This window comes from Dasypus novemcinctus, chromosome 23 (genome assembly GCF_030445035.2).
Source record: "Dasypus novemcinctus isolate mDasNov1 chromosome 23, mDasNov1.1.hap2, whole genome shotgun sequence".
NCBI classification, from domain to species: Eukaryota; Metazoa; Chordata; class Mammalia; order Cingulata; family Dasypodidae; genus Dasypus; species Dasypus novemcinctus.
Genome location: NC_080695.1, coordinates 12,446,433 through 12,472,914, shown reverse-complemented (window position 1 = coordinate 12,472,914; position 26,482 = coordinate 12,446,433). Strand labels below are relative to the sequence as shown.

The following is a 26,482-nucleotide window of genomic DNA, read 5'->3' as shown; positions in this document are numbered from 1 at the left end:
AGGAGGGCAGAGACCGGAGCTGCCATCTGGGAGTCATTCAGTGGTTCTGGCAGCAGGTCACCTACAGCTAGACCAGGTGGGTGAGAGAAATCATCTCCATTTGCTTGTCTTTAGCTGGATCTTCTGTTATCTGTGTCTGAACATGGTAACTGGTATACTGTGCCACCATCCCTCACCTGGTCAGGACTCGTGCCTGTTTTAAAGACCCACAGGGCACAGCTCTCTGGATGGAAGACCTCAGGGGGCTGCTCCTGGCCTGGACTGCTTGTGCCCTGCCTCATGAGAAGCTTTAGGGACATACAATAACAAGAATTTACCCGTTAGCACTTCTCAGCACGTCGGTAAGGCTAGCAGCAAGTAAGGAAACAGGAGACTGTGCTGAAGGTTACGTCTACAAGCTCAGAGACGCTCTTCCCACTCACACTCGGCACTAAAATCAAGCCCCCGCAAGCGCGACGGAAAAGCTGGAGAGGTTTTTTGTTTTTTCTCTTTAAATACATGAATGTCCATGGAAGTCTTATTTAGAATTTCCAAAAACTGGAATCAAACCAAACGTCAATAACAAAAGAAGCGATCAATACACCCTGGTATCACAGGATGGAACACGAGGCAGCAGTGAATGGGTGACCGGCCACATTCAACAGGAATGACACGCACAGACGTGGTATCAAAAAGAGGAAGGACGCAAGTATATTTTAATCCCATTTATATGACATTTCTTCAAAAAAGGCAAAACTAATTACAAGGTGTTAAGAACATGGTGACACATGGGAAAAATACAATGTAACAGACTATTGTTAACAATACTGTTGTACTATTTTTGTAGCAAAGGCAAAGGTACTTTATAACACTGGGTTAAAAAACAACCAAAAAAAGTATATGGGACTTAGTTTTAAGAAAGATGAATATGAACAAGCTTTGTTTTTGTTTTTTCATTTTCTTCATTAACAAGGAGACCTTGGTCATGTCATTTATCAATTTGTGCTCACTTGTTCATTTTTTGGAACAATGGAGAAACGATGGAGTTTATTTTTAGGATTAGAAACGATAAACGTACCTAGACAGGATTTTTGGAGTAATCCTTCCATGATTTGTTGAGCTGTTGTTTGTCTGTTGTTTTGTTTTTTGACATTGAAATAAAGGTACAGGGGGAAGAAAAGAAAGAAAACCAGGCTACAATGACAGACCAAGGTTGCCCTGGGAAGTTGGTGTTCACTGGGGGGTGTACCAGAAAGGCATCCTTCGTTAATTTATAAAAACCCTTCAAGCTGTACATTCAAAATTTGTACACCATATAGTACATACGGGATTTCCCAAAAAGTAAAAGTTTACCAAAAAATTAATTTACAATCCTACATACATTTCTGGTGGGAGCTAAACTGAGTTCAATCACATGGCTAACATCTTCTAAATCTGAAGATTTTTTATTTTCAGCCTTCCCGGTATTTGCACGAGGTGTCTCTCAATCAGAAGATGGTTGGATTCTGTTGTTGGTTTTCAAGCTAATATGAAAGTGTCTATTTGTTAAGAAGTTAATTTAACTCATTCCCAGTCATGGTGATTACGGACTTACTCCTGACCTCTTACTTTGTGCTCTTTCCCATGCCTTTCCAGCCTTTTGGTGACTTGATCAAGCTTTCTTTTTTGTTTTTTAAAGATTTATTTTATTTATTTCTTTCCCTCTCACCCCCCGCCCCAGTTGTCTGTTCTCTGTGTCTATTTGCGGCATGTTCTTCTTTGTCTGCTTCTGTTGTTGTCAGCGGCACAGGAATCTGTGTCTGTTTTTGTTGTGTCATCTTGTTGTGTCAGCTCTCCATGTGGGCGGCACCATTCCTGGGCAGGCTGCACTTTCTTTCGTGCTGGGCAGCTCTCCTTACGGGGCGCACTCCTTGTGCATGGGGCTCCCCTACACAGGGACACCCCTGCGTGGCAGGGCACTCTGCACGCATCAGCACTGCACATGGGCCAGCTCCACACGGGTCAAGGAGGCCCGGGGCTTGAACCGTGGACCTCCCGTGGGGTAGACAGACGCCCTAACCACTGGGCCAAGTTCACTTCCCCTGATCAAGCTTTCTTTAGTCATTTTTTTCCTAATAATTTAGAAATTCTATTTTATTCCAACTGTTGGCAGTTACTCTTAAAATTTTAACAAACACTTAAACTTATATTTACCTACCAACATCGAGAAATCTTGACAGGCTTCCACTTCCCTCCTTCCTCCCCCCTTGCCCCACTCATGCGTCGAGATATTCTAGGACTTCAATTAAAATCTTTTTTCACCAATCACCTCTTATTTAGACTTTAAGTTTTGCTGGTTTCTTTGCTCATCTTTTTTATTTTTAAAGATTTATTTATTTCGCCCCCCTCCCCGTTGCCCGTTGTCCGTCTGCTCTGTGTCCACTCACTGTGTGTTCTTTTGTGTCCACTTGTATTCTCATTAGGCAGCTCTGGGAACCGATCCTGGGACCTTCCAGAGCGGGAGAGAGGCGATTACTCTCCTGTGCCATCTCAGCTCCCCTGTTCCGCTACATCTTCTTATTTCTCTCCTCTGTGTCTCTTGTTGCGCTGTCTTGCCGCACCAGCTCTCCACGTTGGCCGGCATTCCTGCACAGGGCAGTGTTCCCACGCAGGGTGGCTCTCCTGCTTGGGGCCACATTCCCGCATGAGCCGGCACTCTGCATGGGCCAGCTCGCCCTCACCAGGAGGCCCTGGGCATCGAACCCTGGACCTCTTATATGGTAGACGGGAGCCCAATTGGTTGAGCCACATCCATTTCCCTCATCTTGCTTTTTTTAATCCTACATCTTGCTCTTGGAGCGCTCACTTGTTTGGGTGTTATTATTCCAATTACTCATTACTAGAGTCCAGAGGTCTTAATGGTTAATTTTTTGAGTCCTTGCACTTGAGAAAATGTTTTTACTTGAGTTCTCTCAAGTGATGGTCTGGATGGACAGAATCCCAGGTTTCCAAACCATTTTTCCTACAAGGAAGCAGGTGTAGCTGAGTGATTGAACTCCTGCTTTGCATGTACGAAGTCTCTGGTACTTCCCCAAAAAAGAAAAGAAATCATTTTTCCTCAGACCTTGGAAAATACCGTTGCCCTGTTGCCTTTGAGTCAGTGTTGCTGATGATAAGGTCATTGTGAATCTTATTTCTTCTTAGATAACCTGGTCTTCTCTTCCTGGAAACTTTCACAAATTTCTCTTTATTCATAATGTAGCAGTTTGGTATTATTTATGAATTACAAAAAGAGATGTGGATTATGTTTATAAACTGGTCTGCTTCTCTGGATCTGATAACCTTTGACTGTATTAGAGTCAGCTGAGATACATGATTAAATTATATTAAGACTAGGGCTTTGATTTAATTACGTCAGTAGGGTATAACTCAGGTTAAGTACCCCTTGCTGGGCTGTTGTAAACGGACGGACACTCACTCAAGACGACACATGGAGACACAACCAAGCCAAGGTCCACAGGAAGGAGGAATACAGTAAGGATTAGAGTGGCCTTAATGATATTCTATTCATGAACTATTGTGGTTAATAATCGAGAAAATGTGACATTGGTGTGGAAAAAGTGGCCATGGTGGCTGCTGGGTGCGGGGAATGGGAGGAAGAGATGAGATGTGGAGGCATTTTCGGGACTTGGAGTTGTCCTGGGTGGTGCTGCAGGGACAATTGCTGAACATTGTATGTCCTCCCATGGCCCACTGGATGGAACGTGGGAGGGTGTGGGCTATGGTGTGGACCACAGGCCATGGGGTGCAGCGATGTCCGGAGATGTACTCACCAGATGCAATGGATTGTCATGATGATGGGGGAGAGTGTTGCTGTGGGGGGAGTGGTGGGGTGGGGGCAGTGGGGGTGAATGGGGACCTCATATTTTTTGAATGTAATATTTTTTAAAAAATGAATAAATAAAACAAAATTAAAAAAAAAAAAAGAAGAAGAAGACACATGGAAGATGACAGAAGAAGGTACACACAGGAATAGAGAGAGCTGCATCGATGCCAGGGTAGAGAAGGCTCAAACAGTGAAAGCCTGGGAAGAGCTGACGCACAGACTGATAGAGGAAGCCTGAGACAAGCCCCCTGCCAGCCTAAGCTGCCATCAGAAGTGGGCCCACGGAGCCGCCAGAGGAAGAAGGCCTGAGACACCAGACAGAGCTCGCCCATCACCTTGCTTCACCACACGGCAACAGACTTCGGTGAGGAAGTACCTCTCATGGTACCTTGTGTTGGACTCTTTAGGGTCTTGTAAATATAAGCTTTTACCCCAAAGTAAATACCCTTTATAAAAGCCACCCAAATTGTGGTACTTTGCATCAGCACCCTTTGGCTGACTAATAAACAGAAGTTTTCTGATATTTTACTTTGACTTATCTATATGTAAGGTCTCTAAAACTTATCCTGCTTTGCATCTGGTGGGCCCTTTGAATCTGAGGGTTTTATCTTAATCAAGTTCTGAAATATTCTAAAATCTCTTGAATATTCCTCACCCCCTCCATTTTCTATTCTCTCCTTCCAGGGCTTCTGTCAGATAAAATGTGAGCTTCTAGGTCTGTCTCCCATGTCTTGTTGTTCTGTGTAAAACCACGGGGAGAACTGTTCAACTGTATTTTCTAACTCACTAGTTTACTCTTCAGCTGCGTTCTCTGTATTACGGCCCAGTTCTTAGGTTTTTATTTGACACTATTTTCCACTGCTCAGACATCTAACTGGTTCTTTTTCACAACCCCTGTTTTTGTATCATGGATAAGAAACATTCTCTCATAGCTCGCTGATCTCATTATAACGTATACAAACATCCTACTACTAAGGTTTCCTTCAATTGTTTCTATTTCCTCCATGTGATGGTTTAAAGCTGTACGTACCCCAAAAAGTACATTCTTAAAGTTGATCCACTCCTGTGGGTGTGGAGCTATTGTAACTAGGATCTCTTGGTGAGTAAGATCTTAAATTAAGCTGTAACCCCCCTCATTCAGGGTGGGTATTAATCCTCTTACTGGAGTCCTTTATAAGAGAATGAAATTCAGACAGAGAGAGAAAGAGAAGGAGCTGGATGCAACAAAATCCAGAAGAGGAAAGAGACAAACAGATGCTGCCATGTGCCTCGCTATGTGACAGAAGAGCCAAGGATCACTGGCAGCTGGTCTTTGGGAAAAAGGGGTCATTTTGATGATGCCCTGATTTGGACATTTTCACAGACTCAGAACTGTAAGATTTTAAGAGAATAAACGCCCATTGTAAACCCCAACCCATTTCTGGTATATTCCTTTCAGCAGCCTAGCAAACTAGAACACTCAGCATTATTCTGTTTGTTGGATTTCATGCCTCTTTTATGGTGCTGGCGTCCTCCAGTGTTTGGTGATTTCTGGAGAGGAGTTCACCTTTGTCACAAGAGGCACAGGCTCAATGCTGAGGTTCTGTTTCTTACTTCAGCCTGCCTCCCAGTGACTGGGCAGAGGAGCACGTCACGCAGCTGTGCCAATGGCTAGTCTCTGGGAGCAGGTGTCCCTCCCTCCTCTGCGTGGCACCAGCTACCTCAGGTGCTGCCTCATGTTTGTGGACCGAGTGCTCCCTCTTGCTCCTCCCAGTCGGCTCACACTTCTGCTGGGCACAAGGGCAGCAGGGGGCGAGCAGTCTGGATGGCCCTTGTATTAGTCAGGGTTCTCTAGGGAAACAGAATCAACAAGAGATTGATGTCAACAGAAAGAGATTTTTATCAGAGTCTCTCACGTGACTGTGGGGATGCAGGAGTCCACATTCTGCAAGGAGGCCACAACCAGGGCTCTGATGAAAGTCCAGTGGAGGTCCTTGATGAGTTTCTGGGAGATGCTGGCTGTCCAAAGATGAGCTGGGAAATTCTCCCTGAATGCTGGAATCACTTCCCCTTCTAAGGCATTCGACTGATTGGATAAAGTGTCACCCATTGCTGATGGCAATCTCCCTGACTGATGGAACTGTAATCAGCTATCTATGTAGGAAAGTCAGTGGTGACTAAAGTCCATAAATGTCCTTGTATTACAATTAGCCCAGTGCCTGCTTGACCAAACAACTGGGCACAATTAACTGGCCAGGCTGACACATCAGTCTAACCATCACACCCCTCCTCTGAGTTTCTTGAATCCCTGGGGCAGCTCACTTTCTGCAGCAGTTCTTTCTTGTGTGCAGTTTGGGCTATCATTTCCTTCTTCATTCGATGCCATTTGTCTTTCAGGGATTCCTCAATTCCTATTCCAGAGTTAATACCTTCTCGTTATAGATTTTCCTATTATATTTAAGGCATTTCTTCTAGTTAATTTGAAATGAAAGAGAGGGTTTTCATTTGACTTTCTAGATCTGATCAACTTTCCCTCTTATTTATATGCAAACCTACGTGCTACTTCTGGGTATATAATGTACTCGAACAAACCAACACAATCTTACATTAAAAAAAAAGGAATTTCGGAACTTAAAAGATTGCTTACCTGCTTAAAACTATTTATTCTGACACTATCCTCCTGTCTCATGGTGAAGCATGGTTTGACAGGGCACAGGGGGAGTGTGATGTAATTCTGAGCTGTATCTGAAGCATGTGAGATCGTGCAGTGCTGGAACCAAGCCTACAAACCAGTGGATTCTGGTATTTTTTTCCCAGCAAAAGAGCCATATGCAGACTAAATGTGCTCTTTTTCCAAGCAACATAATTACAAAATAATTGCTAAATATAACCAGTAAATAATATTAAAATAACTTTTAGATGAAGAAGAATGAAAAATTAAGCTTGTTGAGCAATTTGCCACCGCCCAGGTGAAGTAGATTAAACGTGGGCTCACTCAGACATGGCAAAGGATCCAGACAAACTCAGGTCAGCCTGCAGACCAGCCGCTGGGGCTGCGCACATCCTCATGGGACACAGCACTGCGGGCACAGGTTTGAGAGTTGGATCCCATGAGTCTGAATGCCTGCTCAGTTCCTGCAAGCCACCTGAGGTGGGTGAGTTCCGCAGCTACTCTGTGCCTCATTTTCCCCGACCATGAAATAGGAATTAGCGAAGAATCTGCCTAGGAAGACTATGGAGTGAGGACTGAAGTATATGACTTAAGTGCTTCCTTAGCACAGGTGCTGACATATTCTCAGTTCTCAATAAATGCTTGCCCTTATTACTGTAAACCTGATTTGTAGTATATAAAACAAGACGACAAACAAGAACCGACCACAGGACTTGATAAGGCTTAGTGGTAAGCTCAGCTCATGAAACTGAAACCTAATGCAGAATGGGAGCACTTCAAAAGCAAGCAGGGAGAGCAGAAGGGGTCCAAGCAGTTGAGCACATGCTTGCCACATGGGAAGTCCCGCGTTCAGTCCCCAGTGCCTCCTAAAAGCAAAACAAACAAACAAACAAACAAGCAAAACACGAGCAAAGAAAAGGGGGAAAACCTCACGGGAGCTGATACAACTCAGTGCTTGAGGTCCAGGGTTCAATCCCCAGCCCAGGTACCTCCATAAAACTAACAAACAAAAGCCCAAGGAAGTATTTATGTTTGTTTCATGAGCAAGATTTGAATTTATTCATGAACTTATTAGTGTGCCATCCTGGTAAACAAGTGTGTTTTTTTTTTTTTTAAGGCAGTACTGGGGATTGAACCTGGGACCTCATAGTACATGGGAAGCAGGCGCTCAAACCAATGAGCTACCACTGCTACCACCTTGGATCGCTTTAACATAAGGCACAGTTTTTAAAACATCCATTTCTTAAATGAGCTCTCTCCTGAGGTGCTTCCAACACTTAATAACTGCTGATAATTCAACTCTATAAACTCAACTCCAAAACAAAACAAAACAAAAACCACCTCTCATTAACACCAAGTATCAAATCATTACCAAGTTTCCAAAATGACAACTTTGTTTCACTTTGTTCCCACTGTAGTTGGTTTATGCCCCAAAGGCAGAGCATTAGAAAGCAACAGGGCATTTCCACAGTGGCTGGAGAATACCCTCCTCCAGCTGCAGGCCTGCTGGGCCCTACAAAAACCAACTTACAAACCATGAAAAGGGAATCATGACAGGTGGCCCTTTAAATAGCAGCAGCTACTTGCACTTATAAATGTCTGGAGATCACAGGTCTTGCACAAGGTATGCAATCAATAAATATTTATTGAACTAACAAATAATTAACACAGAGGCTCAAACAACTAAAGGCAGAAAGAAATGAAGAATGCTGGCTCTGAAGCCAGAAGCCAATGGGAAAGAGATCACTGCATCCCTTCCCTCCTCTCTTGACCAGAGCTTGGCGGTATGCTCAAGTCTACTCTTCTTTCTCCAAACCCAAGCAATGTCACAACGAAATCACACATTCCAAAAACCTTTACAGATTCTGCTAAATCTTTTGAGTTCAATCTCAAATACAAGCAGTTGCATATTTCCAGTTTCATCACTTCTGAGTATTTTCCTAGAAAATAAAACTTGAGGGAAGACCAAGACATGGGCTTAAACCTAGAGGGACCCCTTGGTCTTTGCACACAGACATCTTCTCTCCAGAAGGAAAGGAATAAAGTCCTCTTACCTGAAGCTTTTCAATCACTGAAGCTATAAAGTTCCTTACCTGCCTGTACACCTGGATCCCACCCCTGCCTCTGCCTCTACTTACCAGGTGATTCCCTGGCTACAGGGCCTGGCTCCAGCAGGAAGCCAGGGGGAAATCGGGCTCCCCCTGGCTGCACGGCGGGGCCTGCATGTCACCCGTGCCCACTCCTCGCTGGGAACTGAAATGAAGGCCTTTCAGTCCAGGGAGCCATTTCAAAGGACACGTGGGTCAGCCCTCACTAAGCAGCCCTTATCCTGGTAACAATTAACAACATAAGCTCCCGATCTCTTCATGAGGTGACAGAACCACCTCTGTCCAAAAGGGAGAGAGCCATTAAAACCAATCATCAATCTCTTGCATGCCAGGGAACTAAAAATATTCTCTTACCTTTTTGGGATCCATGTTGAATTTCTTTCTTCCCATAGCTATTTGCTTGTTCCTCTGAGTAGTTTTGCTGTTCATTTGAAATAATTAAGAAAATTATTACCAGATGTGTTCACAAAGCACAGGGATCTCAGCCTGCCGGCTGCTGTACATTCCTCCAGTTTTCCCCCTCGCAACAGCTCAGCGAGGTGAAAAGGCTATGCCCTCAAGCAGGAGCCTTCCACCCTGGGCTGGAAGCAGAAGTTACAGGGCTGCTCTGATTCCTTTTTGCATCTGATCACTTGAGATTTACTTCTTCAGAAAAAGCTAATGAAAAACAGCAATTTAAAAAATAGCACAGTTCCTTATTATATACAGAACTGTGTCATAAGCAAGGTGAAGCCTAAAGGCCCTGTACTTATTCCTGAACCTAAAAAGTGAATCAGCAAATGTAGGGGGGAAGGAGATGTGGCTCAAGCAGTTGGGTGCCTGCCTGCCACATGGGAGGTCCCAGGTTTGGTTCTTGGTGTCTCCTAAAGAAGACGAGCAAGACTCTGAGCTGATGCAGTAGGATTGCACGATGAGTTGACACAACAAGGAAAACACACAATGAGAGACACAATAAGCAGGGAGCAGAGGTGGCTCAAACCATTGGGTGCCTCCCTCCCACACGGGAAGTCCCGGGTTTGGTTCCCAGTGCTTCCATTAAAAAAAAAAAAGACAACAAGCACACAATGAACAGACAATGAGTACAAACAATGGGGATGCGGGTGTGGAGAGAAAGGAATAAATAAGATAAATCTGAAAAAAAAAAAAAAAAAAAAAAAGAAATGTAGGGAATGTGAAGTAACATCCAGAGACTTATCTCCTGACTCCTCCACAAAGAGCAGGAAAGAGTGTGGAGGTCGAGAGAAGATGAATGGATATTCCCAAAAAGGCCCCCACTTCCCAACCCTGACCCTTCTCACCGCCTGCTACTGTCAGCCCAGATTTTATAAATTCAGCTGGAGAGCAGAGATGGGAGAATGTGAAGGCATACTCATAAATCGTTTACCTCTCCTCTACAGAAGTTAGGTTGTCAATCTCTGTCATCACTTCTGCAATTTCGTACTTCAGCCTCTGTCGGCAAAGAAGAAGCTGGTGTGAGGAGGCGGCGTCCCAACCTCCCTCCTCTAGAGGCACAGAGGTCATAGTCTCCCAGGCAGAGGGAGTATGGATGCCATACAGGCATCGCCAGTATGGAAAAATAATTCTTTTATCGATACAGCTAGAGTTTCATAGTCAGAACACCACAATTCAGGAGAAAACAGAATTATCCTTTGTCTGTTTTTCATCAGATATGAGGTTAGAGGGATCCACAGGGCAGATTCTAGAGTAACTGTGCATCAAATCAAGACACACGGGTGAGAAAATCACAGGTGTGAAAAATAAAACCAGGCAAAGGGAATCAACGCACTCCTGCAGCCATTAGTCAACCCACTCACAGTCACCTGCCGCCTGCCCCATTGCTACCCAAGTTCCTGGGAAGATCAGGTGAGAAGCTGAAGGATGGACACATCAAGTTACCTCATCAGGGGCCTCAGAGTAATTTCCATCGCTCTGGATGAGATGAAGTCCAAGGGCTGGGGCCAGGAGGCGAGCAGAGAACGGATCCCCAGCACAGATAAGCCCAAGACACCAGCGGGGACGACCTCCCTCCCCTGGCTGGGGCTCCCCACGTTCTGGCAAGGACCTTGGCAACACCCTGGACCTTTTCAGTCTCATCCCAAAACCAGGGAGTCAGAGCTGGACTCCAATTCCCTTAAACGACGAGGCAGTGGACCTGGCCGTTACTCACCTCCAAACAGGTCTACTGATCTTAAGACATGTTCTGATTCCTAAGCCAAAGCATGTGTGCTGGGTTATCTGATTTTTCCAAGAATTAAGGGTAACCTTCAAAGAAAAAGTCCCACAAACTACCTTTCTAATACGAAGAAATTTTTATTCAGAACCCTATTATTTTCTGTGCCAAGAAACCTCAGACTTAAAGTAAAAGCTCTAGAAAGGAGTTATTGTCCGAGACAAAGCCTGGTCTTAGAGTGTGGCCAGGGAGGCCACGTTTACTTTGGCATGACAATGAGGGGGAGGCTTCTGAGACAAGAGCTCTGCCTGACCGACTCTCCTCACTTCACTAGCTGGTGTGAAAAGCCCGGCCGGAGAAGCCCCAACAGCAGCAGCCCAGACAGCGCCGGCCTCCTGAATAATTTCTGCAACAATCACAGCCACTGAGGCTGAGACCACAGCTCTGTTCCTTGGCTTCTCCTCAGGGACGCCCTCCTCACCCTATCCTCCGCGGCTGAGGACACAAATATGGAAAAGTGCAATGTTTATTTGACTGCGCCATTCGTTTTTGTGCCTAGGAGGCACGTGCGACATAGCTGGAGCTCAATGTTTATGAATCCACTCAAAATTTAAATTTGGGAGCCAAAAATGTGAACAATGGGCTAGGTGCTAGAGACACTAGTAAACAAAATAGGGTCTTGTTGTGCAAGTTTAGAGAACAATACATTTGTAACTGCCGTGGTTGTTTAAAAAAAGCTACCCTGTGACCCTGGAGCCACGACCCCTGCAGACCCCAGGCCCACACTGCCTTCCTCCCGACTCCAGCCTGCGCTGCCAGGATGTCTGATCCGGGCCCACCAACCTGGGTACCTCTCACTTTGTCTCTCTGTGATGGTCTCACACACAAACACTAGACACCCAGTTTTACATTTTCATGAAGCTATTTTTTACCCCAAAGCAAAAGTTAGAAGTTGTTTTTTTTTTTACCTCGATGTCATCAATAAGTTCCTTTTTCCTTCGACGAATGTCTAAAAGTTCTTCTCTCTCTTCTAATGAGAGATCTTCAGGCACTGAGAGGAAAGAAAAATCAAATCAAATCAAACTATTTTAGAGAACACTTTGGGAATAGCCAGAAATTTCAAAGATGGGCGCATGCTACAGCTCAGCAATTCTGTACATACGGATTCATCCTAAGGAAACTCTAGCACATGGAACACATACAAGATATTCATTAGCAGCACTGTTTATAAGAGAAAAACGACCTAAATGCTCAGCAATAAGAAATTGTGGTATATTCACAAAACAGAATACCATGAAGCAATTTTAAAAATGACTGAACTAGGTCTATCAACACAGAACATTCCACAAATGGACAACTACGGGGCAGACTGAAGAGGCAATACCGTGGGTGAGGTCTTCCACATGGACTGCACTGAGCCTGTCCCTGTGAGCGTGTGGGGACGCAGCTTACAGCAGAAGGATAAGGGGCATACAGGACTGAGGGCGAGCGGAGTCTTGAGAGCAGTTCTTGGGACAGGCCAGCGGTGGAAGGAGCACAAGCAGGGAGGAGACTTGGGCTGCTTCACCCGCAGGATACTTGGTGGATTATTTATTGGCACAAAGCTGTTTACAATATCCCCCTAACTTCTGCAATATTTCCATTCCTACCCTTTTTTCTTTGATTAATCTTACTAGAGTTGGTTTATTTCATTAAACTTTTAAAAAACATAGCTCTTGGCTTTGAGAATCCTATTTTGTGTTCAATTTCAATTTCCTTAACTTGTTTAAAGAGAAAAGATTAAGAATATGAGTACATAGTGAGAGAATATCTAGAGCTTCTGCAAATTAAAATAACGTGAGAACAGCGTAGGGACAAACTGATTGATGAACCAGAAGACAGTGCACAGAATACCACCCCCAGACCTACACACAGGATGGACTTGTCAATAAATGATGTGTTAAATCAATTACATGGAAAAAAAAATGAAACTGGGTCCTTATTTATTAATATTTTCAGTCAATTATAGATAAAGACCTAAACATAAAGGCAACACCACACTTGTCTTTTAGCAGAAAACACGAACATTTTCACTATTTCAAAGTAGGGAAGGATCTTAAACAAGATAGGGAAAAATGGAAATCACAAAGGAAAGCACTATTAAATGTAATGACATCAAAATTAAGGACCTTCGGGAAGCAGATTTGGCCCAACGGATAGGGCGTCCACCTACCACACATGAGGTCCAAGGCTCAAACCCAGGGCCTCCTGAACCTTGTGATGAGCTGGCCCATGCACAGTGCTGATGCACACAAGGAGTGCCATGTCACACAGGGGTGTCCCCCGTGTAGGGGAGCCCCATGCACAAGAGTGCACCCCGTAAGGAGAGCCATCCCACGCGAAGAAAGTGCAGCCTGTCCAGGAATGGCACCGCACATGTGGAGAGCTGACACAGCAAGATGACACAACAAAGAGAGACACAGATGCCAGGTGCCGCTGACAAGAATACAAGCGGGGAAGTGGACTTGGCCCAGTGGTTAGGGCATCTGTCTACCACATGGGAGGTCCACGGTTCAAACTCTGGGCCTCCTTGACCCGGTGGAGCTGGCCCATGCACAGTGCTGATGCGCACAAGGAGTGCCCCGTAAGGAGAGCCACCCAGCGCAAAAGAAAGTGCAGCCTGCCCAGGAATGGCGCCGCACACACGGAGGGCTGATGCAACAAGATGACGCAACAAAAAGAAACACAGATTCCTATACTGCTGACAACAACAGAAGCAGACAAAGAAGAACATGCAGCAAATAGATACAAAGAACAGACAATTGAGGCAGGGGAGGAAGGGGAGAGAAATAAATAAATCTTTAAAAAAAAAAAAAAGAATACAAGCGGACACAGAACACACAGCGAATGGACACAGCAGACAACCGGGGGGTGGGGAAGGGAGAAAAATAAATAAATCTTAAAAAAAAAAAATTAAGGACCTTTGCCCATCAAAAGTTTCACATCATAAAGTGAAAGGCAAAGGCAGAAACTGTCGAAAGATTGGTATCAGAATATGTAACTCCTATAAATCAAAGCTTAAACAGGCACAAGACCAAAAAAGTCATATGAGTGGGTATGTGAAATGCTGTCAACTCTTAATAAATCAGGGAAATGCAAATGAAAAACCACAAAACTGTAGTAATGAAACCTCACAATAATGATAGTAAAAACAATTTTTGTGAAAACTCATAAACCCACAAGGACAAAGAGAAAAGGGAAAGGAAGAACAACCATATTTTAGAAGTTGGAAAAGACCCTGAACCAGCATTAACCAAATCAGCTGACTTCAGGGAGGAGGCGCTGAAGCCACCAGGGGAGTCAGAGTCCACAAAGGCTCAGCAACTGGCCAGTCCAGGTGGCTGAGGTGGGCTGTGAAGGGGCTAAAACGAGAAGGGCTGGCTGAAAGGCTGTTTCAAAAGCAACTGGAACACTCAGGAGGGGCAGTTCTGTTCCAAAGGAATAGAGTTCACTCAAACTCCTGTGGACTGTGAGTGGGAATTCCTGGGGCCTCTAGCAAGCATAAACCCTGAGGAGGAGCAGGCACCCTGTGGAGGAGTAGCAGGTGCCCTAGAGGAGCAGACGCCCCGTGGAGGAGCAGCAGGTGCGCTGGAGGAGCAGCAGGCGCCCTGTGGAGGAGCAGCGGGTGCGCTGGAGGAGCAGCAGGCGCCCCATGGAGGAGCAGCAGGTGCACTGGAGGAGCAGCAGGCGCACTGGAGGAGCAGCAGGCACCCTGTGGAGGAGCAGCAGGCATGCTGGAGGAGCAGCAGGCATGCTGGAGGAGCAGCAGGCACGCTGGAGGAGCAGCAGGTGCCCTGTGGAGGAGCAGCAGGCACCCTGGAGAAGCAGGAGGTGCAAAGAGGACCCTACGCTTTCCCATTTGCCTCATGGTGATCTGCCTCATTATCCTCATTACAGTCAAAGAGATAAAGGAAAACACTGAGAAAGAACTAAAGAATATGAGAAAAACAACAATGGGGATCTCTCCAGACAAATACATTAGCTGAGCGCCACAATATCTGAAATGAAAAATTCCCTAGACAGTTTCCAAAGCAGACTGAAGGTGGCTGAAGAAAGAATCAGTGAACTCAAAGACAAGACAACAGAAATGTTTCAGACTGAGCAAAGAGAAAAACAGCAAAAAAAGAAGGAACAGAGCCTAAGAGACCTGCGGAAACCAATATACACACTATGGGAGTCCCGGAAGGGAAGAAAGAGAAGAAGAAGAAAATGTACCAAATTTAACAAAAGACATGAATACGCACATTCAAGAAACCCAACAAACTCCAAACAGGATAAATTGAAGGAGAACCATGCCCAGACACAAGGTAATCAAACGTCCAATGCCAAGGAGATTCTCAAAGCTGCAAGAGAAAAGTAATGCATTATGGGCTAGAAAATCTCCATAAGATTAAGTGCAGATTTCTCATCAGAAACCATGGAAGCAAGAAAGCAGTGGTATGAAATATTTAAAGCACTGAAAAAATAAAAAGATGGAGGGACAAAGGGGTATAGGAACGGTGTAGGTTTACATATTGAAGTTGTTGATATTAAATAAAAACATGATTGTGGTAGATTTAGGATGATTGATTTTAACCCCGCGGTAACCACAATGAAAATATGTGAAAACTATATTAAGAAAGAAATGAGAAGGGTCTCAAAATAGTATAATACAAAATGCCAAATAAATACGGAAGCAGGCATTAATGGAAGAATTTAGGCTCAAAAATGGTATAATACTATTTACAAACAAAAAATTGTAAAATGGCAAAAGAAAATATTGCATTATCAGTAGTTACTTTGTGTGTTTTTTTCTTTTTTTAATCAGTAGTTACTTTAAATGTAGATGGATTAAACTCCCTAGTCAAAATGCAGATATTGGCAGAATGGATTAAAAAGCATGACCTAACTATATGCTGTTACGAGAGACTCACCTTAAATTCAAAGACAGGATGAAAGTGAAAGGATGGAAGAAAAACAAAACAAAACAAAACAAAAAAACATGCAAGTAGTAACCAAAAGAGAGCTGGGGCAGCTATACGAGTATCAGATAAAATAGACTAAGTCAAGACAGTTATGAGGGACAAAGAGGAGCACTATATACTGACAAAGGGGTCAATTCAACAAGAAGACATAACAATTATAAATATTTAACACCTAACAGCAGAACCCCAAAATATATGAAGCAAATACAGATTTGAAGGAACAAATAGTTCGTTCTATATTAATAGTAGAAGATTTCAATACACCATTTCCAATAATGGATAGAGCATCTAGACAGAAGATCAATAAGGAAACAGAAAACTTGAATGATACTCCAAACCAGCAAGACCTAACAGACATATATAGTACACTACACCCAACAGCAGCAGAATACACATTCTTCTCTAGTGCACATGGGTCATTCTCCAGGACAGACCATATGCTAGGTACAAAACAAGTCTCAATACATTAAAAATTACTGAAATTATACAATGTATCTTCTCTGACTATAAGAAAATGAAGCTAGAAATCAATAACAGGGAGAAATGGAAAATTCACAAATAAGTGGAATTTTAAAAACTCTCCTATATTCAGGAGACAGATAAAAGAACGCTCATGGCAGCACTGCTCATATTAATAAAAAACTTAAAACACCCAAGCTGAAAGCCACATGTGAAAGTGACAATTTAATAATGACAGAATAGTGAAGAACAAAATAATTTAAAAATGGGAAATCTAAATATCCATGAATATGGGAATAGACAAAATATGGTATATATATATAAACTGAAAACTATAAGCAATTAAAAGGAATGGACGTGTATCAAATGTCTTAAGAATATAAAGTTGAGGGAAGCAGAGGCAGCTCAACTGATAGAGCATCCGCTTACCATATACAGGAGGTCCAGAGTTCAGTATCCAGGGCCTCCTGGTCTGTGTGATGAGCAAGGAGTGCCGTGCCACATGGGGGTGTCCCCTGCAGAGGGGTGCCCCATGTGCAAGGAGTGTGCCCCAAAAGGAGAGCCATCCCATGCAAAAAATGTAGCCCACCCAGGAGTGGTGCCACACACACACAGAGTTGACACAGCAAGATGACACAACAAAAAGAGACACAGATTTCTGGTGCCACCTGACAAGAATGCAAGTGGACACAGAAGAACACACAGCAAATGGACACAGAGAGCAGGCAATGGGGGGGAGGGCACAGGGGGCAGGAAATAAATCTTTAAAAAATATTGATATATAAAGTTGAGTTGATATTGGAGGATCTGTACAGTATGGTCTCATTTATGAACATTTTTTAAAAGACACAAAGCAATACTATATAGTGTAAATGGATATGTGTATATATATACTATATATGTATAATATAAAAGGATAGGCAAACATCAAATTCAGCGTAGTGTTTCCCTCTAAGGAGACGACACTTGGAGTAGAGGTCAAAGTTTACAACTTTGCCTCCAATTAATTTTTAGCTCCTTTATTAAAAAAAAAAAAGATACACATAAATACGACAAAATGTAAACCACTGTCGATGGTGGGCAGTGTGAACATGAAACTTAAAGTGAACACAAATATTTACTGTATTTGTCTTTGGTTTTTGAAGTGGGTCTGTTTTACACATCCCCAAACAAGAATACATCAGTAAGTAAAATGGTAGTAAACCTGAAAGAGAAAAAGAAGAGTCAGATAGGAAAAACTTGGCAGTACACACTCAGTGCCACCCAGGCAGACACTCCTCCATGGACACTAGCCAACAGGCTGCCGAAGTCTTGTCTGCTGGAAAGAGGGAATGGTCAGTCAGGTCACGCTGGCTTTCTGTAGTTCTGATTCTAAGTTTAGCAAGGAGACTTCTGACTACCAATTCAGTGTCTCATTCACCCTCCCAGTGGGCAAAACGATGCCCTAGATTAGTGCTACTCAAAGTCCAAGGGCTGAAGCAGACTTGGCCAATGGACTTGTCATCCACCTACCACATGAGAGGTCCGTGGTTCAAACCCCAGGCCTCCTTGACCTGTGTGGAGCCGGCCCACGTGCAGTGCTGACGTGCAAGGAGGCCGTGCCATGCAGGGGTGTCCGCCGTGTAGAGGAGCCCCACATGCAAGGAGTGTGCCCCGTAAGGAGAGCCGCCCAGCGCGAAAGAAAGTGCAGCCTGCCCAAGAATGGCGCCGCACACACAGAGAGCTGACACAACAAGATGACACAACAAAAAGAGACACAGATTCCCGGTGCCACTGATAAGGATAGAAGTGGTCACAGAAGAACACACACAGAACGGACACAGAGAGCAGACAACTAGAGGGCGGGGAAGGGGAGAAAAATAAATAAAAATAAATATTTTAAAAAAAAGAACAAAGTCCAAGATCTGGTTTATCACCAGTTCACAATGTGAGACAAATACAGCAACTTTTAGAGCCATGTGACAGTAATTTCACATCTGTTGAATCTAATAAAAGTTGGGGATTTGTAGATTATACATAGTTGGGCTTTTTTCTACATTTCATCTTCCAAGTAATTCATTTTTATTGCATTTTACAAAGATACCAATGACAAACTGAATATTGAAAAAAAAAAAGTTCGAAAGATTGTGAAGAACTGCCCCAGACGGCAGAGTAAAAAGTGTCTTCTAGTCCCTGGATAGGGAGCTTCACCATCTTAAATCACATTGGTATTTTGAGTTTATACACCAGTCTCTTGTGTGCTTGGCAGATATTTAGCTGTCCACAAGAAACTGCTCCTTGCTCAAGTTGCTGGCCCTGTGATGGTAAGATACTGACCCCAGGATTCAGGAACTCAACACTCCCCCTGAAAGTCTGCATCAAGAACTGATTCCTTTTCAAAATCCTCAACAGACAGAAGGAAGAATTTCCTGGGGAAAAAAAAGGCACTACAGCAGCACACCAAGAACCTGCTGGACAGGAACAGAGCTGAGGCTAACGCACTAGGATGGCACCATCTGGTCTGAGAGGCAGCAGCAGTTTGGAGGCCTCACTGCCACCTCTGCCCGACGTTCTGTGATTCCAAAACACAAAGCACAAAGCAGGTATGGGGAGACTGTGGTCACTTTACAAAGCGGGATCTCTGTTGTTCTTTCTAGAGTGACAGAATAAATAGTAATATTCAGCAAATCTAAAATACGTTGAGTGTTTGGTATGCCATTTCGTTAGTTTGTTATTCATTAAGAAAGAAAAGGCGGGGAGCAAATGTAGCTCAAGTGGTGGAGTGCCTCCTTCCCATGTATAAGGTCCTGGCTTCAATTTCTGAAAGTTCCCCCCATCCAAAAAAAAAAAAAAGGGGGAGGAGAAGAAGAAGAAAGAAAAAGTATCAACACTATAAATTTTAATTATAAGATGGCAAACTGTAAGATGCATTCCCAATTTCAGAGAGGTTAAAATGTGCATCTTCATGATCAAAATCATTAACAATTAGGGAGAATCAAAATAAGATGTCACTTTATATCAAAGAGGTTGGCTGCTATAAAACAAATGTAAAAATAGTATAGGCAAGGATGCAGAGAAACAGAAACCCTTATTGCTGGCGGCAATGTAAAATGACTCAGCCTTTGTGGAAAATAACATGGTTCCTCAGAAAGTTAAACATAAAATTACCATATGGACCAGCAATTTCACTTCTAGGAATAGGGACTCAAACAGATATTCGTACACCAATGTCCATAGTAGCATTATTCACAATAGCTAAAAGGTAGAACCGAACCCAAGTGTCCATCAACCAGTGAATGGATAAATAAAACGTAGTCTATACATACAATTGAGTATTATTCAGCCATTAAAAGGAATGAAGTTCTGATACATGCTACAATGTGGATGAACCGTGAAGACATTATATAAGTGAAAGAAGATGGACACAAATGGACGCATATTGTATTATCCCATGTATAGGATCTAGAATAGGCAAGTTCATATATAGAGAAAATATATTTAGAGGTTAACAGGTGTTGGGGCAGAGGAGGTTACTGCTTAATGAGTATAGAGCTCTTGCTGGGGTGATAGATTTTGATAGCGGTTTTGGTAGTGGTAACACAAAATTGGGAATGTAATTAATATCACTGAATTGTACATATGGAGTGGTTAAAATGGGAAGTTTTGTGTTATATGTATTACAATATAACTTTTTTTTTAGGAAACAGGTGCAGCTCGGTGGTTGAGGGCCTGCTTCAAATGTATGAGGTCCTGGGTTCAAACCTCCCCCCTGCCCCGTAACTCTTAAAAAAAATGAAAACATTTTAATGTGCATCTTAGACTCAATGAAACAGTTACAAAGAATACTTACTTTATAATAAAATAATATCTCTTAATTCAAAATTGTTTTGGAAACAGGTAAAACACAACTTTACTAAAAGGACAAATACCATATGAGCGAGCTATTAGGAACTAAATACACTGTGTAAACTCACGGAGTTAAATAACTATAATATAGGTCACCAGAAAATATAATGAAGTTAGAAAATGCAAAGCTGAGGGTTAATCTGCACGGAATTGGTAAAAACGTTGTTTGTAAACCCTTAGAAACGAATAGAAATGGTGAAAGCACTTCAAACATGGTGTTTATAACCAGCAGTACTAATATACATGGGTATGACAGTGGTTGAAAGGGAAAGTCTAAGGTCATGTATATAACTAGAAAGAAATCTGAAAATGTATCATAGCATAGCAAAACGTGAAATATGAGTATAGGTAATACTGCATATATAAGACCATTTTTCTTTGAAACTAACAAATGTACATTACTGTTACAAGATGTTAATATCAGGTAAAAATATAGCCGAACTATAGACAGCACTATATAGTAATATACTAATAATCTTCCATTAAGAGTTAAAAAAAAAAAGGGAAAAGGAAATATACTAAATGAAAGAAACTAGATACAAAGTACTCCATATTGCTTGACTCCATCTATACAAAATATAGATACAAATAAACTAGAGAGATGGAAACAGAATAGCAGCTATGTATGGAAGGGGAAGCATAGAGAGAAGGAGAGGAGATGAGATTGCTTCGCTTTTATTATTATTGGAATAATGAAAATGCTGTAATAAGGAATGAAGTGATGAATGCACAACTATTTGATTATACCAAATACCAATAATTATAAACTTTGGATAGATGGTACACTTTAGATGGATTGTATGCTTTATTATATGTAACAAATAAAATCGATTTTTAAAAAAACATTACTAAATCTTCTATAAGATGATATCTTTGAAAGCTATGACTGTTTTTGTTCCAAAGTCTCCTTCCACCTGAGGTAGGCACAGTTATCAGCCGCATGAGACAGATAAGAATTTGTGCACGATACAAAGATAAAATTTGCAATAAACTAAGAGCACTCGTAAGTTTTTAAGAGAACTACTTTGTCTTTACACTCACATGATGTTGCACTCTTCCCCAGATGAGCTTCTGAACTCAGGTATATAAAGTAGCCTCTACACAACCAACATGCCAACCCACAATTGTTGCTCTTCCTGTTTGGGTAAAAGAGCCAACCACCAACAAGCCACAGGACTTCCAGTGGTTAAAACATTTTTTTTTTACTCCCTGGTTTCATTTAGCAAAACTGAACAGAAGAGTCAAGGACTCAGCCGGCTCTCTGGAATCCTCAGCAAGTATTTCATTTGAATCTCTGATTCTAGCTCATTTTCTATAGCGATTTCTTACAACATAGTCTACACACCATCTGTATCAGACACCCTTAGACATACTTGACTAATTTCTTAGCCCTTACCCCATGCCGACCATTTAAGAACCTCGCCTAGGACTCTGCATTTTAACAAGCTTCCCAAATGATTCTGTTGGACACCAGTTTGAGGACCACTGCTAAAATGCAGCCACCAGCCACCGTCACAGCAGTCACCAAGGAAGTGCAGACTCAATGTGGCACGAGTTCAGAACATGGATCCCCTAGCCAGACTACCCAGACTCAACCTGTCACTTACTAGTAGTGAGACTTGGGCAACTTACATAACCTCTCTGTGCCTGTATCTTCATGTATAGATGGCATAATATATACTACTATCTCAAAAACCTAATGCTGATCTTCAATGTTAATTGACATTTCAAAATAACTAGTATGTGGAAAAATAAATATCTTTTAGAAGTGTTAAAATAAATGTTCCTACTGTATATTTAAAATTAAAAAAATAAAAGATTTTGAAAGATAAATACATTTACCTCAGCTGTGTCAATTAATAATGAACACTGAGAGTTTCTCTTTTAGAAAGGTAAAGGATAGAACAAAATAATTAACTTTTGACACCAAGTCTGTTAAACTGATTTTCTTCATGGCCCAAAGTTGTGGGTGGGGATGGGGGAGGGGGAACAACTTCACAAATACACATTAATAAAAGCCATATAATGTGCTAAGGGTGTGCAGTCTTTCTTTTTTAGAGTAATGAAATTGTCCTAAAATGTTTGAGATGATGAATGTACAACATTGTGATTATACTAAAAGCTGCTGATTATATGCTTTGGCTAGAACAGCCAAAAACAGCAGCTATATACAGTGGGGGAAGCATAGAGAGATTGAGAGGTGAGGAATTTTCTTGTTATGTCTGTTTATTATTATTGAGATAATGAAAATGCTCTAATAATGATTAAAGTGATGAACGCACAACAATGTGATTATAGCAAATACCACAGATTGTATACTTTGGATGAACTGTATGCTTTATTAATATGTATCAATAAATTGATTTTTTTAAAAAACATCAAATATAATGACACTTTGGAAGATGGTCTGGCAATTTCTTAAAAGTTCAACATAGTCTTACCATATGATCCAGCAATCACACTCCTAGGTGTTTATCCAATTGAGTTGAAAACTTACATCCACATGAGAAACTGAGCATGAATGTTTCTTGCAGCTTTATTCGTAACAGATAAAAACCAGAATCAACCAAACTGTCCTTCAAAAGGTGAATCAATAGGTGGTACATCATTCATACAGCAGAATTTTTTTTTTTTAAAGATTTATTTATTTATTTAATTTCCTCCCCCTCCCCTGGTCGTCTGTTCTTGGTGTCTATTTGCTGTGTCTTGTTTCTTTGTCCGCTTCTGTTGTCGTCAGCGGCACGGGAAGTGTGGGCGGCGCCATTCCTGGGCAGGCTGCTCTTTCTTTTCACGCTGGGCGGCTTTCCTCACGGGCGCACTCCTTGCGCGTGGGGGCTCCCCCACGCGGGGGACACCCTTGCGTGGCACGGCACTCCTTGCGCGCATCAGCACTGCGCATGGCCAGCTCCACACGGGTCAAGAAGGCCCGGGGTTCGAACCGCGGACCTCCCATATGGTAGACGGACGCCCTAACCACTGGGCCAAAGTCCGTTTCCCATGAATTTTTTTTTAAAGATTTATTTATTCCACCCCCCCTTCCCCACCTGTCGCTTATGCCTGTCTGCTCTCTGCGTCTATTCACTGTGTGTTCTTCTGTGTCTCCTTGTCTTCTCTTCAGGAGGCACCAGGAACTGATCTGGGAGGTTCTGACGTGGGAGAGAGGTGCTCAATCGCATAAGCCCTGTTTCCTGGTTTCTTGTATCTCTCCCTGTCTCTCCTTTGCGTCTCTTTTTGTTGTGTCCCCTTGTTACGCCAGCTCTCTGCACCACAGAGGCCAGCTTACTTTTCACCAGGAGGCCCTGGTAATCGAACTGGGGACCCACCATAAGGGTAGACAGGAGCCCAATCGCTGGAGCCACATCCACTTCCCACAATGGAATATCATTCAGTAATAAAAAGAAATGAGGGGAGGGAAGTGGATGTGGCTCAACCAACTGGGCTCCCATCTACCACATGGGAGGCGCTGGGTTCACTTTCCTGGGCCTCCTTGTGAAGGCAAGCTGGCCCGCACCTGTGGAGAGCTGATAGCCCGTGCCTGCGGAGAGCTTGTGCAGCAAGATGACTCAACAAGGGGAGACCAGCACATATAGAACACACAGCAAATGAACACAGAGAACAGAGAGCAAGCAAGCGGTGGGGCGGGGGGTGGGGGGGATAAATAAATATTTTTTTAAAAATTTAAGAAATGAAATGAGGGCAAAGGGATGTGGCTCAAGTAAATGAGCTCCCCCCGCCTACAACATGGGAGGTCCCAGGTTCGGTTCCCAGTGCCTCCAGAGAAGACAAGCAAGAAAGAGAGCTGATGCAACAGGGCTGGTGTGGTGAGCTGACACAATGAGATGATGCAACAAGATGATGCAGTGACAGTGAGGAAACACAATGAGACACACAATAAGCAGGGAGCAGAGGTAGCTCAAGTGATTGGGTGCCTCCCTCCCACATTGGAGGTCCCAGGTCCAGTTCCCCAAGCCTCCTAAAAAGATGAGCAGACACAGAGAGCACACAGCAAATGGACACAGAAAGCAGACAGAGAATGCAAACAATGGGTAGGTGGGGAATAAATCTTAAAAAAAAAAAAAAAAAAGAAATGAGGTATTAAGCCATAAAAAAGACATGAAGGAACCTTAAATGAATATGGCTAAGTGGAAGAAGCCAGTCTGAAAAGGCTACATATTGGATGATTCCAATTTTGACACTCTGGAAAAGGTAAAACCACAGAGATAGTAAAAAGCTCAGTGGTTGCCAGAGGTTCTAGAGGAGGAGAGGAAGGATGGAGAGGTGAGTACAAGGCATATTTAGAGCTGTGAAACTAATCTGTGATATTGTAATGGTGGCTGCATGATATTACGTATCTGCCAAAACCTTAGGTAATAATAACATATCGATACTAGTTTGTCAACTATAATAAATGGTACCATACTAACACAAGGTTAATAATAGGGAAACTGTGTGTGACGAAGGGCCTAAATGGGAATGTTGTACTATCTGCACAATTTTGCTATAAATCCAAAGCAGTTCTAAAAAATGAAGTCTATTAATTTTTTTTTAAATTGGATAACATCCAAGCTACCAAATAATTCTCTAAAACAATTTTTTGGAAGTCATCTTGAGCAATTTAATTAAACCTAACTGCCAATAAATCCTCTTGAAAATTGGACAGAAGATCAAAGAGGTTCCTTACACCAGATTTCAGGTGAGATTTTCAGCCATGCCGTCAGAAAACTGTCTACTAAAATTTAAGATGAGATTTTCCTCTTTTCATTGAAATTATTTTCAAATTTGCCCTTGAGTGCGTCATTAAATTGAGAAGATAGACATTTTTATAACCTATCCACTGTATCCAAAAGTGCATTTGGCTAAAAATTCATGAAATTTGAATTAGCAGGTATGCTGCCAGTGCCCCAGGAGAAACCATCAGAGTAGACGCCATTCCTTTTCTTCCAGTTCACGCACTAGCTCTGAGTAATTCAGACACAGCCTTCTTCAGTGCAGCCTCCAAGGCCTCTGAGGACAGCAGCATTTTTTCTTCCACAGCAGTTTCAACCATACTCTTCCAAAAGGAAATGGGTGGACATAATTGCCTTTATCAATAGAGTCATCACACTTAAATATTCTTAAACAGCCCCCCATAAAAAAAAGAGGGGTGGGGATTGGGGGAGCATGACTCAATTTTTTGTTAAACTTGAAGTCCGATATCCTTGGCTAAGGTTTCATTTGACATTTAATTACAAAATGGACAATATTCTGAAATTTCATCTCAATTTCCTTTCTAATTAAAAGTCTTGGCAGTACTCATTAAAATTTAAATAAAATCATGTCTCTCTCTGCCTAAAATACATATGGCTTCCCACTGTGCTCAGAATAAAATCCAACTGCTTCCCCTGGGCCTACAGCCCTCCTGGATCTGCCCCCACCTGGGACCTCAGACTCTCCCCAGCTCCCTGAGGGCCAGCTGCTGCCAGTCGCCCCTGCAGCTCCCTCTCCCACAGATGGCAGCTCAAGCCTCCCCTGGCCACCTTTGTCTGAAGGATCCCCACCTGCCTGCAAAACCCTGTTCTAGAACGCATCACTGCTCTATGTTTGTCATAGCATTTATTACCAAAAGTGTTTTGCAGGCAATACAGAATAAGGATTAAACGCCTGTGCTGTGGAGTCACACGGCTGGGTTTGAATCCTGGCTCTGATGCTGAATCAGCTACATGGACTTCCAGGCTTCACTTTTCTCATCTTTAGTAGGGATAATAATGGCAACTACCCCACCAGGTTGCTGCACACAGAAGTACTATGTGCTGGTATTACAATCATTTCATCTACTTATTGCTTAGCTTACATCATCTCCTCCTCCTAGAAGATGAAGTCGCAGTATCTAAGGACGGGTTCTTCCTGTCCTCTTTCATCAGTGCATTCCCAGCACCGGGAACGGTGACACTTGATGCATACTCAAATATATCTGTTGAATTATCAGGGTACTCAGACCATAGATTTCTCACAAAAGTTGCTCCAGGGATGAGAGACTGTTGTTAGTTTAAATCTTTGTCATTAAAAGAGCTACTTCATACATTTCATGGTCTTGAAAATGTCCCCACACAAAACACTGTCAAGTGCTACAGAAAGAAATAAAAGGGGGAAAGGGTCTGGGGAAGGGGGAAAAATTCTAAGAGCCTTTCATTCATTCTACAATTATGTGTCAAAATATTCTTTAAAGTCAAGAGGGCATAAATGAGCAACGTCATCAACATGGCGACCTAAGGCATCCCCTGAAAAAGCCTCCCAGGAGATGTAGTGAATAAAAGGACAAATCCCACTTGCTTAGAACTCTTGGAGGATGGAAGAGACAGCATAAGGACTCCACAAACACTGAAT

The 26,482-nt window shown here is 42.8% G+C and overlaps 1 protein-coding gene across 6 annotated transcripts in view; it reads right to left on the bottom strand.

Moving 5' to 3' along the window:
* Positions 1-26,482, bottom strand: part of CYTH3 (cytohesin 3) — a 160,434-nt gene that overhangs the window by 17,419 nt on the left and 116,533 nt on the right. For 5 of the 6 annotated variants that reach the window (XM_058285770.2, XM_058285768.1, XM_058285769.2 and 2 more), the window contains 3 exons: positions 11,741-11,823; positions 9,987-10,051; positions 8,957-9,023 (listed from right to left, as the gene is read on the bottom strand). In XM_058285770.2, coding sequence (XP_058141753.1) covers positions 8,957-9,023; positions 9,987-10,024 — 105 coding nt within the window. In that variant the 5' untranslated portion in view covers positions 10,025-10,051; positions 11,741-11,823. Of the gene's footprint in view, positions 1-8,956; positions 9,024-9,986; positions 10,052-11,740; positions 11,824-15,055; positions 15,155-17,355; positions 17,439-26,482 lie in introns of all 6 variants that reach the window. The other variant, XM_071211136.1, reaches the window with a different exon arrangement.